The 14523-nt window shown below is 38.5% G+C and overlaps 1 protein-coding gene across 1 annotated transcript; it reads right to left on the reverse strand.

The window, feature by feature from the left end:
• Nucleotides 1-3378: 3378 nt before the first annotated feature.
• On the reverse strand, nucleotides 3379-12206 carry LOC113916540 (olfactory receptor 7G2-like). Its single transcript, XM_035726254.1, has 2 exons — nucleotides 11815-12206; nucleotides 3379-3925 (listed from the first exon to the last, which is right to left on the reverse strand). The coding sequence occupies exons 1-2, from the start codon at nucleotides 12204-12206 to the stop codon at nucleotides 3379-3381; spliced, it is 939 nt and encodes a 312-aa protein (XP_035582147.1).
• Nucleotides 12207-14523: the final 2317 nt, after the last annotated feature.

Consider the following 14523-nt stretch of genomic DNA (forward strand, 5'->3'; position numbering starts at 1 on the left):
GTGTTTTTGTATTTTTTGGTTAAATACCCAGTAGTGCAATTGCTGGGTCATAGGGTATCTTTATTTTTACCTTTTTGAGAACCTCCACACTCTTTTCCACAGTGGCTGTACCAGTTTGCATTCCACCAACAGTGCAAGAGGGTTCCTTTTTCTCCACATTCTTGCCAACATGTTGTCTCTCATGTTGTTGATTTTAGTCATTCTGACAGGTGTGAGATGATATCTTATTGTAGTTCTGATTTGTATTTCCCTGATGATGAGTGATGGTGAGCATCTTTTCATGTGTCTGTTAGCCATCTAGGTGTCTTCTTTGGAAAAATGTGTGTTCATGTCTTCTGCCCATTTCTTAACTGGATTATTTGTGTTTTGGGTGTTGAGTTTGATAAGTTCTTTATAGATTTTGGATACTAACCCTTATTGGATATGTTGTTTGCAAATATGTTTCCATAAGTGGCCTTTTAGTTTTGTTGATGGTTTCCTTCACTGTGTATGGTGGAAGTCCTAGCCACAGCAATCAGACAACAAAAAGAAATAAAATGCATTCAAATCAGCAAGGAAGAAGTAAAACTTTCACTATTTGCAGACGATGCAATATTCTATATAGAAAACCCAAAAGACTCCACTAAAAAACTGCTAGAATTGACCAACGAATTCAGTAAACTGGCAAGATACAAAATCAATGTACAGAAATCTGTTGCATTTCTATACATCAACAATGAAGCAGCAGAAAGAGAATTTAAGGAATCAATCCCATTTACAATTGCACCAAAAATAATAACATACCTAGGAATAAACTTAACCAAAGAGGTGAAATACCTGTACTCTGAAAACTATAAAACACTGGCAAAAGAAATTGATGATGACACAAAGAAATGGAAATACATTTCAAGTTCATGGATTAGAAGGACAAATATGTTAAAATGTCTATACTACCCAAAGCAATCTATACATTTAATGCAATTCTTATCAAAATATCAACAGCATTTTTCACAGAGCTAGAACAAAAATTCCTAAAATTTGTATGGAACCAAAAGAGATCCTGAATAGACACAGCAAATTTGAAAAAAAAAAAAACAAAGCTGGAGGCATCACAATTCCAGGCTTCAAGTCATATTACAAAGCTGTAGTCATCAAGGCAATATGGTACTGGTACAAAAAGAGACACAGAGATCAATGGAACAGAATAGAAAGCCCAGAAATAAAACCACAGCTATATGATCAATTAATCTTTGCAAAGCAGGAAAGAATATACAGTGGGAAAAACAGTCTCTTCAACAAATGGTGTTGGAAAACTCAACAGCAACATGCAGAAGAATTAAACTGGACTGCTCTCTTACACCAAACACAAAAATAAATTCATAATGATTAAAAACCTAAATATAAGACCTGAAACTAGAAAAATCCTAGAGGAAAACACAAGCAGTAACCTCTTTGACATTGGCCATAACAACTTCTTTCTAGATACATCTCCTGAAGCAAGGGAAACAAAAGCAAAAATAAACAACTGATTTAGGTTTTCTCAAATGTCTTTCTTTCTTTTCTTGAGATTTTATTTATTTGTCAGAGAGAGAGAGAGCACAAGCAAGGGGAGCGGCAGGCAGAGGGAGAAGCAGGCTCCCCACTGAGCAAGGAACCAGATGGGGGACTCAATCCCAGGACCCTAGGATCATGACCTGAGCTGAAGGCAGACGTTTAACCAACTGAGCCACACAGGCATCCCTCAAATGTCTCTCATTTTTATTATTTAATTCAATTAGCCAACATATAGTACATCATTCGTTTTAGATGTAGATACCACATTTACAGATTAGAAGACATGTCATGATAAAGGTTTCACTTATCCCAAGTGATCTATAGTTTCAGTGTGGGGTGCCTGGGTGGCTCAGTTTATATAAGTTTATATATAAACTTATACACATCAGCTAGAAAAAAAATCAGTAGAAAAATGGGCAAAAACTTGAACATGCACTTCACAGAAAAAGAAAGCTAAATAGCCAATTAACCTATTAAAAAATGTTCTATCTTAAAAACAATGTTCTATCTCATTTGTAGTTAAGGAAATGCACATTAAAACCATAACATAGGGATGCCTGGGTGGCTCAGTTAAGCGGCTGCCTTCGGCTCAGGTCATGATCCCAGGGTCCTGGGATCGAGCCCCACATCGGGCTTCTTGCTCAGTGGGAAGCCTGCTTTTCCCTCTCCCACTCCCCCTGCTTGTGTTCCTTCTCTCGCGGTGTCTCTCTCTGTCAAATAAATAAATAAATAAAATCTTTTTTGAAACCCATAATGTAATACCATATAACCTCACCCATGAGACTGGTAATCAAAGTACTGGTGAGAATATGAAGCAAGAGGAACACATATACTGTGGATCAGAATGTAAATTGGTATAACCACTTTGAAATATAAAATTATAATAAAAATGCCCCATGATTCAAAAAAATAAAATAAAATAAACAATCGAAACTTCATCAAAATAAAAAGCTTCTGCACAGTGAAGGAAACCATCAAAGGCAACATATGGAATGGGAGGATATATTTGCAAATGACATATCTGATAAAGGGTTAATATCTAAAATCTATAAAGAACTTATAAAACTCAACATGCAAAAAATGAAAATCCAATAAGAAATGGGCAGAAGACATGAACAGACATTTTTCCAAAGGAGACATATAGATGGCCAACAAATACATGAAAAGATGCTCACCATCACCGATCATCAGGGAAATACAAATATGTTTATTGTTTTGGCATTTTATAATCAGGATTACTTTCTTAGTAGAGATGATAGCTTCCTCACTGATCAGGATCAAATGTCTAATGATCATCTCAAACCAATGAGATAATCACATTATAGAACTGAGTATAGTTAATGCTGATGTTGCCCTGCACTGACACAGTTGACCAGTGACAGGTTTCAGGAATTATTGGAGTATGAAAGAACAGCTCCCCACACACACACCAGGTCATACATTTGGCTTGTCTCTGGAGTGCAATTCACGTGGCCATAACCGTGAGATCAGGCAGAATCAAATCTCTGCTATAACCACAGACTTATTTGATCCTCTCCCTGACCTGTCCAACTTCTCTCACTTCTCTTCTGACATTTCATTATGAGTATAACCCTTGTCTTGGGACAGCTTGTGAGGGTCCCACCAAAAATACCAGGCTTAGGAATTGGAACTCATTTTTGAAACATCACAGAGCTATTCAAAGAACAAATCAAGTTTCAACACAAAGTTAAGATGAACTTACCCATTAAGTTCTCTAGTCATTCTAAAAGAACTTGGTGATGCAAGAATCTGACATTCTGGCTCACCATGTATTTTTGTCACTTTGACTCATTCTAGAAACCACAGTCCATGCAGATGACACAGTCACAGAAGAGAAGGTGTTCTACTTATGAGTTTCCTCAAGGATCCCTTCATGTCCCTGTTCCTCAGGCTGTAGATGAAGGGGTTCATCATTTGAGGGACAACAGTGTACATCACTGAAACCACTGCAGTGTTTCTGGAAGAGTTAGTAAGAGCAGAACTTATGTATACCCCCAAACCTGTCCCATAGAACAAAGACACAACTGACAGGTGAGACCCACAGGTGGAAAAAGCTTTATACTTCCCACCTGCTGATGGCATTCTCAAAACAGAGGATACTATCTGAGTATAAGAGAAAATGATTCCACACAGAGGAATACCACCAAATATGCTAGTTGCAAAATATATCAGGATGTTATTGATGAGGGTGTCAGAACATGCAATCTTGATGACCTGAACAACTTCACAGAAGAAGAGAGGGATTTCAAGGTCTGTGCAGAAGGTCAGTTGCAATACCATTAGACTGTGCATCAGGGCATCCACAATGATGACGAAGAGGGGGAGTAGAATCAGAAGGCCACAGAGGCGGGAGTTCATGATGACGGTGTACCTCAGTGGATGACAAATGGCCACATAGCGGTCATAGGCCATTACTGCAAGAAGACTACTTTCTAAACTTGCAAAAACCAGGATAAAGCAGATCTGGGTGAGGCAGCCTGTGTAAGTGATGCTTTGATTCTGTGTTTGGATGTTCACCATCATCTTTGGGATAGTGGTTGTGCTTAAACAGATATCATTAATAGACAGGTTGGAGAGAAAGAAGTACATGGGTGTGTGGAGGTGGGAGTCAGAGCTGACAGCCAGGATGATGAGCAAGTTTCCCAGGATGGTGACCAGGTACATGGATAGGAACAGGATGAATAGGGGGAACTGCAGTTCTGGATCCTCTGTCACTCTCATGAGAAGGAAATCTGAGACATGTGTATCATTTCTGGATTCCATATTGTTGATGAATCTGATGGAAAAGATGGAGTCAATCAAATGTGTGTTTCCTAGACCAGGAGGAGGAGCATCACTAGAGGCAAAAACCATCTCGGGATGGGATGGAGACTAATAGAGAGGAATAAAAGATGGGTGCCTTCTGTATGTATATTATTCTGTTTCTTTAAAAATAATAAAAACCTGGGATGCCTGGGTGGCTCAGTTGGTTAAGCATCTGCCTTCAGCTCAGGTCATGATCCCAGGACCCTGGGATCAAGTCCCACATCAGGCTCCTTGCTCAGCGGGGAGCCTGCTTCTCCCTCTGCCTGCCTCTCTCCCTGCTGTGCACTCTCTCTCTCTCTTTCTGACAAATAAATAAATAAAAACCTTTAAAAATAATAATAATAATAAGGGAGGGTATGTGCTATGGTGAGCCCTCTGAATTGTGTAAGACTTGAATCACAGATCTGTACCTCTGAAACAAATAATACATTATGTTAAAAAAAAAAGAAGAAGAAGAAGAAGATAGCAGGAAGGGAAAAATGAAGGGGGGGAATTGGAGGGGGAGACGAACCATGAGAGACTATGGACTCTGAGAAACAAACTGAGGGTTCTAGAGGGGAGGGGGGTGGGGGATCGGTTAGCCTGGTGATGGGTATTTTAGAGGGCACGTACTGAATGGAGCACTGGGTGTCATATGCAAACAATGAATCATGGAACACTACATCAAAAACTAATGATGTAATGTATGGTGATTAACATAACAATAAAAAATTTAAAGACAAAAAACTAATGATGTATGGTGATTAACATAACATAATAAAAAAATAAAATACAATAATAAAAATAATAATAATAAAAGCCTGAAGCTGATAAAGCAGAGCATCAATAGCTATTAAGTCTGGAGAGGGTTAAGAGGTAGTCATTTTAAAAATTACACTGTTTATGATGCTCTGTTTATTTAAAACATTTTGTAATTTTAGGGGCACCTGGGTGGCTCAGTTAGTTAAGTGTCTGACTTTGGCTCAGGTCATGATCTCAGAGTCCTAGGATTGATCCCCATGTCAGGCTTTTCTCTCTCCCTCTCCCTCTGTCCCTCCCCATGCTCATCCTCTCTCTCTCAAATGAATAAATAAAATCCTTTTAAAAAATAAACTAATATGTAGAATGTGAACACCTTGTAATGCTTTCTTTTTTTTATCATTTTTTATTATGTTATGTTAGTCACCATACAGTACATCATTAGTTTTTGCTTAATTTCTTGATCAGACTTAGTAGTTATGTGGGTTTATTCCACTTTAGAAAATTCATTAATTAGTGCACCTTTCTTTGTGTATGTTACACTTCAATAAAAATGTTTACTTCTGAAAAAAATAAAACATTTGGTAATTTTATAAAAAGAAACAGACTGGGAAGGTACCTGAAGATTCTGTCTGGGGGGCACCTGGGTGACGCAGTCGGTTAAGCATCCAACTCTTGGTTTCAGCTCAGATCATGAACTCAGGGTTGTGAGATCATGCCCTGCTTTGGGTCCATGAAAGACACTATGAATGGCAGGCAGGGAGCTGTTTCTCAGCTGTGGTGCTGAAAATAAAACCATCACTCAACCTCCAATAACAACAGAAGATTCTCCAGCAACTCCTTTGATTCTCCTGAGACCTCCACTGTTAACCCTTTCCCAGAAAAGGTGATTCTAACTTATGGACCTTCTTTTCTGCGTTTATGGAGAAAGTAATGCTCCTAATATTGACAATTTCCCTTTTCTCCACTCTTGTATTCAATATCTCCTTGTCTAATAAATAAATAAATAAATAAATAAATAGATCTTAAAAAAGAAACATTCTGTCTGGATCTCTAGATACTTCAGAGGCAGACAACTGAGATAATACATAGATGTGTCAAGAACCAAGAATGAGAAGATAAGGTAAACTTTTTCCAAACTTCCTGCCCTCTTACTACTACAAGATTATAAGTAAATGTCAGAAAATTTTATAATGGTCATATTTTTTAGACTTTATTTTTTTAAGATTTTATTTATTTATTTGAGAAAGAGAGCATGAGACCGGGGTGAGGGGTAAGGGGCAAACGGAGAAGCAGACTCCCCCCTGAGCAAGGAGCCCAATGCAGAGGTTGATCCCAGAACCCTGGGAGCATGACCTAAGCCAAAGGCAGATGCTTAACCGACTGAGCCACCCAGGCCCTAAGGGCCCCAACAGTCATGTTTTTTAAAAAGCAGATTTCTACCCAGGAAGAAATGGTCCTGGCCATACAATTGAGTGAAAAGGTATTAGTAAATGGAGTGATGGCAAAAAGTACAAGGAAACACGTGAAGACAAGACAGGTGAAAGGACCATAGGTGACTTGGATTCAATCATTTGGTGTATGTACTCTCTTCACAGCTGCCCCAGATGAACCTGTAGTAAGACATTTGCCCCCATTTCCAAACATTGAGTAAGGGATGTTAGGTTACCTGGTTGGCATCATAGTGGAATGATGATTGACATTTCTGATGTACCTTATGGAAGATCTGTTCTCAGGAAGGGCAGAGGGATTGAGTGAGACCCAGGCTCCGGAGCAAGAGGGATCATCTGTGGGAGGAGGCTTAGGTGTGCTACTACTTTTCATGTTGAATGAGGTGGTCACAGGCAGATTGCAGTCTCTGTATCCCTAAAGGTTCAATTTCCAAAGCTCCTCATTAACTAAGCAATTTTTTTTTCACAGACATCCCAGGGCAGTGTAAATCCTCAAGGACCAAGACTCTAGAACAGTGGAATTCAGGATGGTGCTTTCTTGACCCTAGGAGACCAAGTGTACATCATGTATATCTGGGTCTGTTCATCTCCATTTCAGATGTTTTGCAAATATAGACATACTGTCCTTCTCTAAGTGAATTTCAGTCTTCTTTTCTTAGGTATTAATGAAGGGATCTCTATCCAATGAATGACATCAGTAAGTCTGATACCAACTTTAGCTATGAAAATATAGTTTTTATATATTGATATAAATAATACATTTAAAAATATAGCTGAGTTGTTGTAAAATGCGGAACTCTCAAAAGTTTTTCTTCTAAGAGTCACTGTTTCCTGAAGCTTAATCTTCATTGTGTATATTTATAAGTAGATTCTAATTTATTCTGTGTAACAATTTGTCTCTCATCAATGCAGACAAATCTGTTACTTCTTTTTACATATTTGTAACTATTTTTTTTCTAATTTTTTCACAATATTTTCAAGGTACATATTTGTTCACTCTAGGGTCCTGTGGGTTAAAATTATCTAAAAAACTTATGTGAATTAATAAGAAAAGCATAGGAGCACCTGGCTGGCTCAGTTGGCTAAGCAACTGCCTTGGGCTCAGGTCATGATCCTGGAGTTCCAGGATCAAGTCCCACATTAGGCTCCCTGCTCAGTGGGGAGTCTGCTTCTTCCTCTGACCCTACCCCCTCTCGTGCACTCTCTCTCTCTCTCTCTCACTCTCTCTCTCAAATAAATAAATAAAACCTTTTAAAAAAAGAAGACATTTTAAAAATAAGTAAGAAAAACATAAACTCAGTAGAAATACCACAAACAAATATTTAAAAGAAAGGGAAGCTGACACCTGAAACCATAAAAATCCTAGAGGAAAGCACAGGTAGTAATTTCTCTGACATCAGCCACAGCAACATTTTTCTAGATATGTCTCCTGAGGCAAGGGAAACAAATGAATCACTGAACATTATATCAAAAACTAATGATGTACTATACCTTGGATAATTGAATTTAAATAAATATAAAAAAGCAAAATTAAACTATTGAGACTACATCAAAATGAAAAGTTTCTGTACAGCTAAGGAAGCAATCAACAAAAGAAAAAACAACCTACTGAATGGGAGAAGACATATCTGATAAGGGGTTAGTATCCAAAATATGCAAAGAACTTACACAACTCAAACAAAAAAATAAATAATCCGCTAAAAAGTGGGCAGAAGACATGAATAGACACTTCTCCAAAGAAGACATAGAGACGGCCAACAGACACATGAAAAATGCTCAACATCACTAATCATCAGGAAAATGCAAATCAAAACCACAATGAGATGTCACATCACACATGTCAGAATGACTAAATTCAAAAATACAAGAAACAACAGGTGTTGGCAAGGATGTGGAGAAAAAGGAAGCTTCACATACTATTGGTGGGAATGCAAGCTGGTGCAGCTACTGTGGAAAACAGTATGAAGATTCATCAAAGAATTAAAAATGGAATTACCATATGGTCCAGTAATTCTACTACTGGATATTTACCAGTAGTAAGAACCCAAAAATACTCATTCAAAAAGATATATACACCCCTATGTTTATTACAGCATTATTTACAGTAGCCAAATTATGGAAGCAATCCAAGTGTTCATTCACTGATGAATAGATAAAGAAGATGTGGTATATATACACACAGTGGAATATTTCTCAGTCATAAAAAAGAATGAAACCTTCCCATTTGCAACAACATGGCAAGATTTGTCAGAGAAAGACAAATACCAGGGGCGCCTGGGTGGCTCAGTCATTAAGCGACTGCCTTTGGCTCAGGTCATGATCCCAGGGTCCTGGGATTGAGCCCCGCATCGGGTTCCCTGCTCCTCAGGAAGCCTGCTTCTCCCTCTCCCACTCCCCCTGCTTGTGTTCCCTCTCTTGCTGTGCCTCTGCCAAATAAATAAATAAAATCTTAAAAAAAAAGAAAGAAAGACAAATACCATATGATTTCACTCATAGGTAGAATTTAAAAAACAAAACAAACCATCAAAGAAAAAGAGAGACAGGGCACCTGGGTGGCTCAGTTAAGCGTCTGCCTTTGGCTCAGGTCATGATCCCAGGATCCTGGGATCAAGTCCCGCATCGGGGACTCTGTTCTCCCTCTACCCCTTCCTGCCCTGCTCATGTTCTCTCGCTCGATCTCTCTCTCAAATAAATAAATAAATAAAATCTTTTTTTTTTTTTAAAGAGAAAGATAAAAAACAAAAACAAAAAACAAAAAACAACCAGACTCTTAAATACAGAGAATAAACTGATGGTTGCCAGAAGGAAGGTGTGTGGAGGGCTGGGTGAAATAGGTGAAGGGGATGAAGAGTACATTTATCATCATGAGCACTGAGTAATGTATAGAATTGCTGAATCATTCTATTGTATAGTGAAACTAATATAATACAGTATTAATTATACTGGAATAAAATTTTTTAATTAAAAAATTATAAATAATAAAAGAAAGTTAATATGTGAAGATGCCCAGCCACATAACAATAAGATATGCCAATTAATAAATTATTTTTACTCCCACCAGGTTATCAGTATCCTTGAAAGTATATTGATGATGATATAGATTATCCGGACCTTCTAATGTGTATAACTGGCTATCTTATTTCCACCAAGGGACATATATGAGAATATTCCAACAGCTTTATTTATAATAACAGAAAACCAGTTACAAACAAAATTTCCATCAATATTGGACAGGATACCCACTTTGAAAAGTCACCCCTATGTTTATTGCAGAATTACTTACAATAGCCAAATTATGAAAATAGCCCAAGTGTCCACTGATAGATGAATGGATAAAGATGTCATATGTATGTATATATATGAATAATATTCCATTGTATATATATATAATATTCATTGTATATCTATATATTATACATAAAAATAGATATGTAAAATGAAATACTATTCAGCCATAAAGAGAAATGAAATCTTGCCATTTGTAACAACATGAATGGAGCTAGAGAGTATAATGCTAAGTGAAATAAGTCAGAGAAAGACAAATACCATATGATTTAACTTATGTGTGGAATTTAAGAAACAAAACAAATAAGCAAAGGGGAAAAAAGAGAGAGAGAGGCAAGCCAGGAAACAAACTCTTAACTACAGAGAATAAACTGATGGTTACCAGAGGGGAGGTAGGTGGGGGAAATGGCTGAAATAGGTGATGGGGATATAGGAGGGCAGTTGTTATGAGCACTGGGTGTTGTATGGGTGTTGAATCACTATATCACCTGACACTAATATAACATTTTGTGTTACCTAACTGGAATAAAATAAAAACTTTTTTAAAAAGAATATAACATTCTTTATTGCTTGTGTCTATTAGAGTCGGGGTTACTTTCTTTTAGCAGAAACAAAGGTTTTTTTTTTTTAAGATTTTATTTATTTATTTGACAGAGAGAGACAGAGAGAGAGGGAACACAAGCAGGGGGAGTGGGAGAGGGAGAAGCAGGCTTCCTGCTGAGCAGGGAGCCCGATGCAGGGCTTCATCCCAGGGCCCTGGAATCACGACCTGAGCCGAAAGCAGACGCTTAACGACTGAGCCACCCAGGCACCCAAAACAAAGTTTTTTTCACTAATTAAGTTAAACAGTTTATCTTCATTTACCATCATCTCAAACTACCAAGATAATCAAATTATAACAGTTTTATAGATGATGAAACTAAGTGTAGTAGATGCTGATAGTGCTATGCACAGACACAAGTTACCAGTGACCACTCTTGGAAATTACCAAATTAGGTATAAAAGATCCATTCCTCCCATGTTTCATAGTAGGCTTATTTTCAAAGTGCAATTCAAACGGTGCAATCTATGGAATCGGCAGAATTATGTCTCCATGACTACAAACTTATTTGGATCCTCTCCATGATCCATCCAACTTCTTTACTTTTCTTCTTCCTTGAATATCCAAACAAAATCACTGTATGCCCTGCCTCAGGTTCAGCTCTATGGACCTGACCAAAGAAACTGCGTTTGATAATGGAATTCATTTTTGAAACATCACAGAGCTATTCAAAGAACAAATCAAGTTTCAACACAAAGTTAAGATGAACTTACCCATTAAGTTCTCTAGTCATTCTAAAAGAACTTGGTGATGCAAGAATCTGACATTCTGGCTCACCATGTATTTTTGTCACTTTGACTCATTCTAGAAACCACAGTCCATGCAGATGACACAGTCACAGAAGAGAAGGTATTCTACTTATGAGTTTCCTCAAGGCTCCCTTCATGTCCCTGTTCCTCAGGCTGTAGATGAAGGGGTTCATCATTTGAGGGACAACAGTGTACATCATTGAAACCACTGCAGTGTTTCTGGAAGAGTTAGTAAGAGCAGAACTTATGTATACCCCCAAACCTATCCCATAGAACAAAGACACAACTGAGAGGTGAGACCCACAGGTGGAAAAAGCTTTATACTTCCTACCTGCTGATGGCATTCTCAAAACAGAGGATACTATCTGAGTATAAGAAAATGATTCCACACAGAGGAATACCGCCAAATATGCTAGTTGCAAAATATATCAGGATGTTATTGATGAGGGTGTCAGAACATGCAATCTTGATGACCTGAACAACTTCACAGAAGAAGAGAGGGATTTCAAGGTCTGTGCAGAAGGTCAGTTGCAATACCATCAGACTGTGCATCAGGGCATCCACAATGATGACGAAGAGGGGGAGTAGAATCAAGAGGCCATAGAGGCGGGAGTTCATGATGACGGTGTACCTCAGTGGATGACAAATGGCCACATAGCGGTCATAGGCCATTACTGAAAGAATACAACTATCCAAACTCACAAAAACCAGGACAAAGCAGACCTGTATGAGGCAGCCTGTGTAAGTGATGCTCTGATTCTGTGTTTGAATGTTCACCAGCATCTTTGGGATTGTGGTTGTACTTAAACAGATGTCAGTAAAGGACAGGTTGGAGAGGAAGAAGTACATGGGTGTGTGGAGGTGGGAGTCGGAGCTGACAGCCAGGATGATGAGCAGGTTTCCCAGGATGGTGACCAGGTATATGGATAGGAACAGGCTGAAGACAAGGGACTGCAGTTCTGGATTTTCTGTCACTTCCATGAGAAGAAATTCTAAAATGTCTGTTTCATTTCTGGGTTCCATATTGTTGATGAATCTTATGGAAATGATATGCTAATAAGACAATGAAATGTTAGCTCCTAGGCAAGCAGCAGGAGTATCACCAAGTGCAAGCACCTTGTTGGGAAAGGAAAAAGTCAAATGGAGAGATGTCTTCTCTTTGTATATTATTTTGTTATTTTGAAAAAAAGATTTAAAGTTAATAAAGCAGTGAGTCAAGATTTGTTAATTCTGGAAAGGGTTGAGGAATCATCATTTTTTAAATTAGACTATTCTTTAATTTGGTGACTTCATTAGAAGAAATGGGTAGTGAGACTGATGAGTCTACCTGGATCTCCACCCCGTTCTGCAGAGACCTCACAGCCTGGCAACAGAGGTAATACAACAGTATGTTAAAAAACCCAGAATTGGAAGATACAGGAAAAACTGCCCAAGCCAACTTTCAGAAATCAGTAGAAGGATTAAGCAAATGTTATAACAATCACTGTATTTGCAAATGAGCATGTTCCTGCTGAGAAGGAAAATAGTCTTTTTCCTTACAGAGAGAAAATAGGAAACTGGCAGAATGATAACTATATGGGAATCGGAGGAAAGGTACAAGGGAACAAGTCAAGAAAATAGAAGGCAGGAGGCAAATGGATGTCTTGATTCTAATCATTTTATGCATGTACTCTTCACGGTTTCTGCTGGATAAAATCATAGTAAAATATATGCCCTCATTTCCAAACATTAACTAAGGTACATCAGGTTACCTAGGTTACATCACTATGGAATGATATGGGACATTTCTGCTAGATGTTGGATGATGGAGACTGGTGCTCCATCCGTAGGAAGAGGAAAGGGATGGAGTGAAGCATCAGGCTCCTGGGCAAAAGAGATCATCGTCAGAGCAAGGTACAGATATGCTGTTTCTTTACTGGGACAGGGCTGTTGAGCAAGGTTGTCACAATTTGTAGTCTCTGTACCTCTGGAGGATCAATATCCAAAGCTCTTCATTAGCCAACAATTGTATCATCATTCTGATCCCAGGGCAGTGCAAATTCTTTTAAGACTAAAGCAATAGAATTGATGAATTCAAGATGGTTGATACCCTGATGTTATGCATCCAGGTGTTCACCACTCATTTCTCCACCTGTTTCCGCTCACATCTTCTATTTCACATACCTCCTAGATGTGGACATGCCCTCCTTTGGCACCTCTATGTAAACAATGACATCAGGAAACCTGATAATAATTGTAGGTGTGAAATTATATATATGTGTATATATATATACTTGAGCCACAAGAAGGAATGAAATTCTGACAGGTACTACCACATGGATGAACCCTAAAAACTTAAGTAAAATGAGCAGATGAGAAAGGACAAATATTGTATAATTTTATTTAAGGTACCTAGAATAGGCAAATTCATAAAGATAGAAAAGTAGAATGTGGTTACCAGGGGAGGGAAGAAAGGACTGATTTTTTAGTGTGCTGGAATATATTAACAGCTGTGTCTGTGCTAATAGAATCATGTTGCTATTGGTAGGGTGAGCAAGATCCCACCTGGAAATATTTCACTGGAAGTTTATTTGCCCTATGTTTTTAATTCTTGTTATACTGAAAGAACAATTCTGAATTTTCATTGAATGAGTCACGTGTTTTAGTAGCTCATTTTTAAAGTGCTTGAATTTCTCAGTCTTTATCTTTTGGATTGTGCTTATTCTCTTAAGAAACTCTTGACTTCAGGAAAAAAAAAAAGAAATGCTTGACTTTGTGTCACCTGGGTGGCTCAGTGAGTTAAGCATCCAACTCTTGATTTCTCCTCAGGTCATGATCTTGGGGTCATGAGATTGAGCCCTGTGTGGATCTCCAGGCTCAGTGGGGAGTTTGCTTGAGATTCTCCCTCTGCCCCTTCCCCACTTGCGCGTATACTCACACAGTCTTTCTCTAAAAATAAACAAATCTTTTAAAAAAATGCTCAACTTCTCTGAGGTAATAAAAATATTTTCTTGAGGGGCGGAGCAAGATGGCAAAGGAGTAGGAGACCTGGATTTCATCTGGTCTCAGGAATTCAGCTGAATAGGGATCAAACCATTCTGAACACCTACGAACTCAACAGGAGATCAAAGATAAGAATAGTAACAACACTCTGAACAGAAAAGCGACCACTTTCTGGAAGGTAGGACGTGCGGAGAAGTGAATCCGAGGCGATATTCGGGAGGATAGACGGCGGGGGAGGGGGCCTCCGAGGGCCGCTTCTGGCAAGTGATAGAGCTGCGGAGCACAAAATCGGAACTTTTAGAAGTCGGCTCCTCTGAGGGATGTCGCTCCAGTGGCTAAGCGGGGGGTGGAACCCTTG

The sequence above is a fragment of the Zalophus californianus genome, chromosome 1, assembly GCF_009762305.2.
Source record: "Zalophus californianus isolate mZalCal1 chromosome 1, mZalCal1.pri.v2, whole genome shotgun sequence".
Classification (NCBI taxonomy): Eukaryota; Metazoa; Chordata; class Mammalia; order Carnivora; family Otariidae; genus Zalophus; species Zalophus californianus.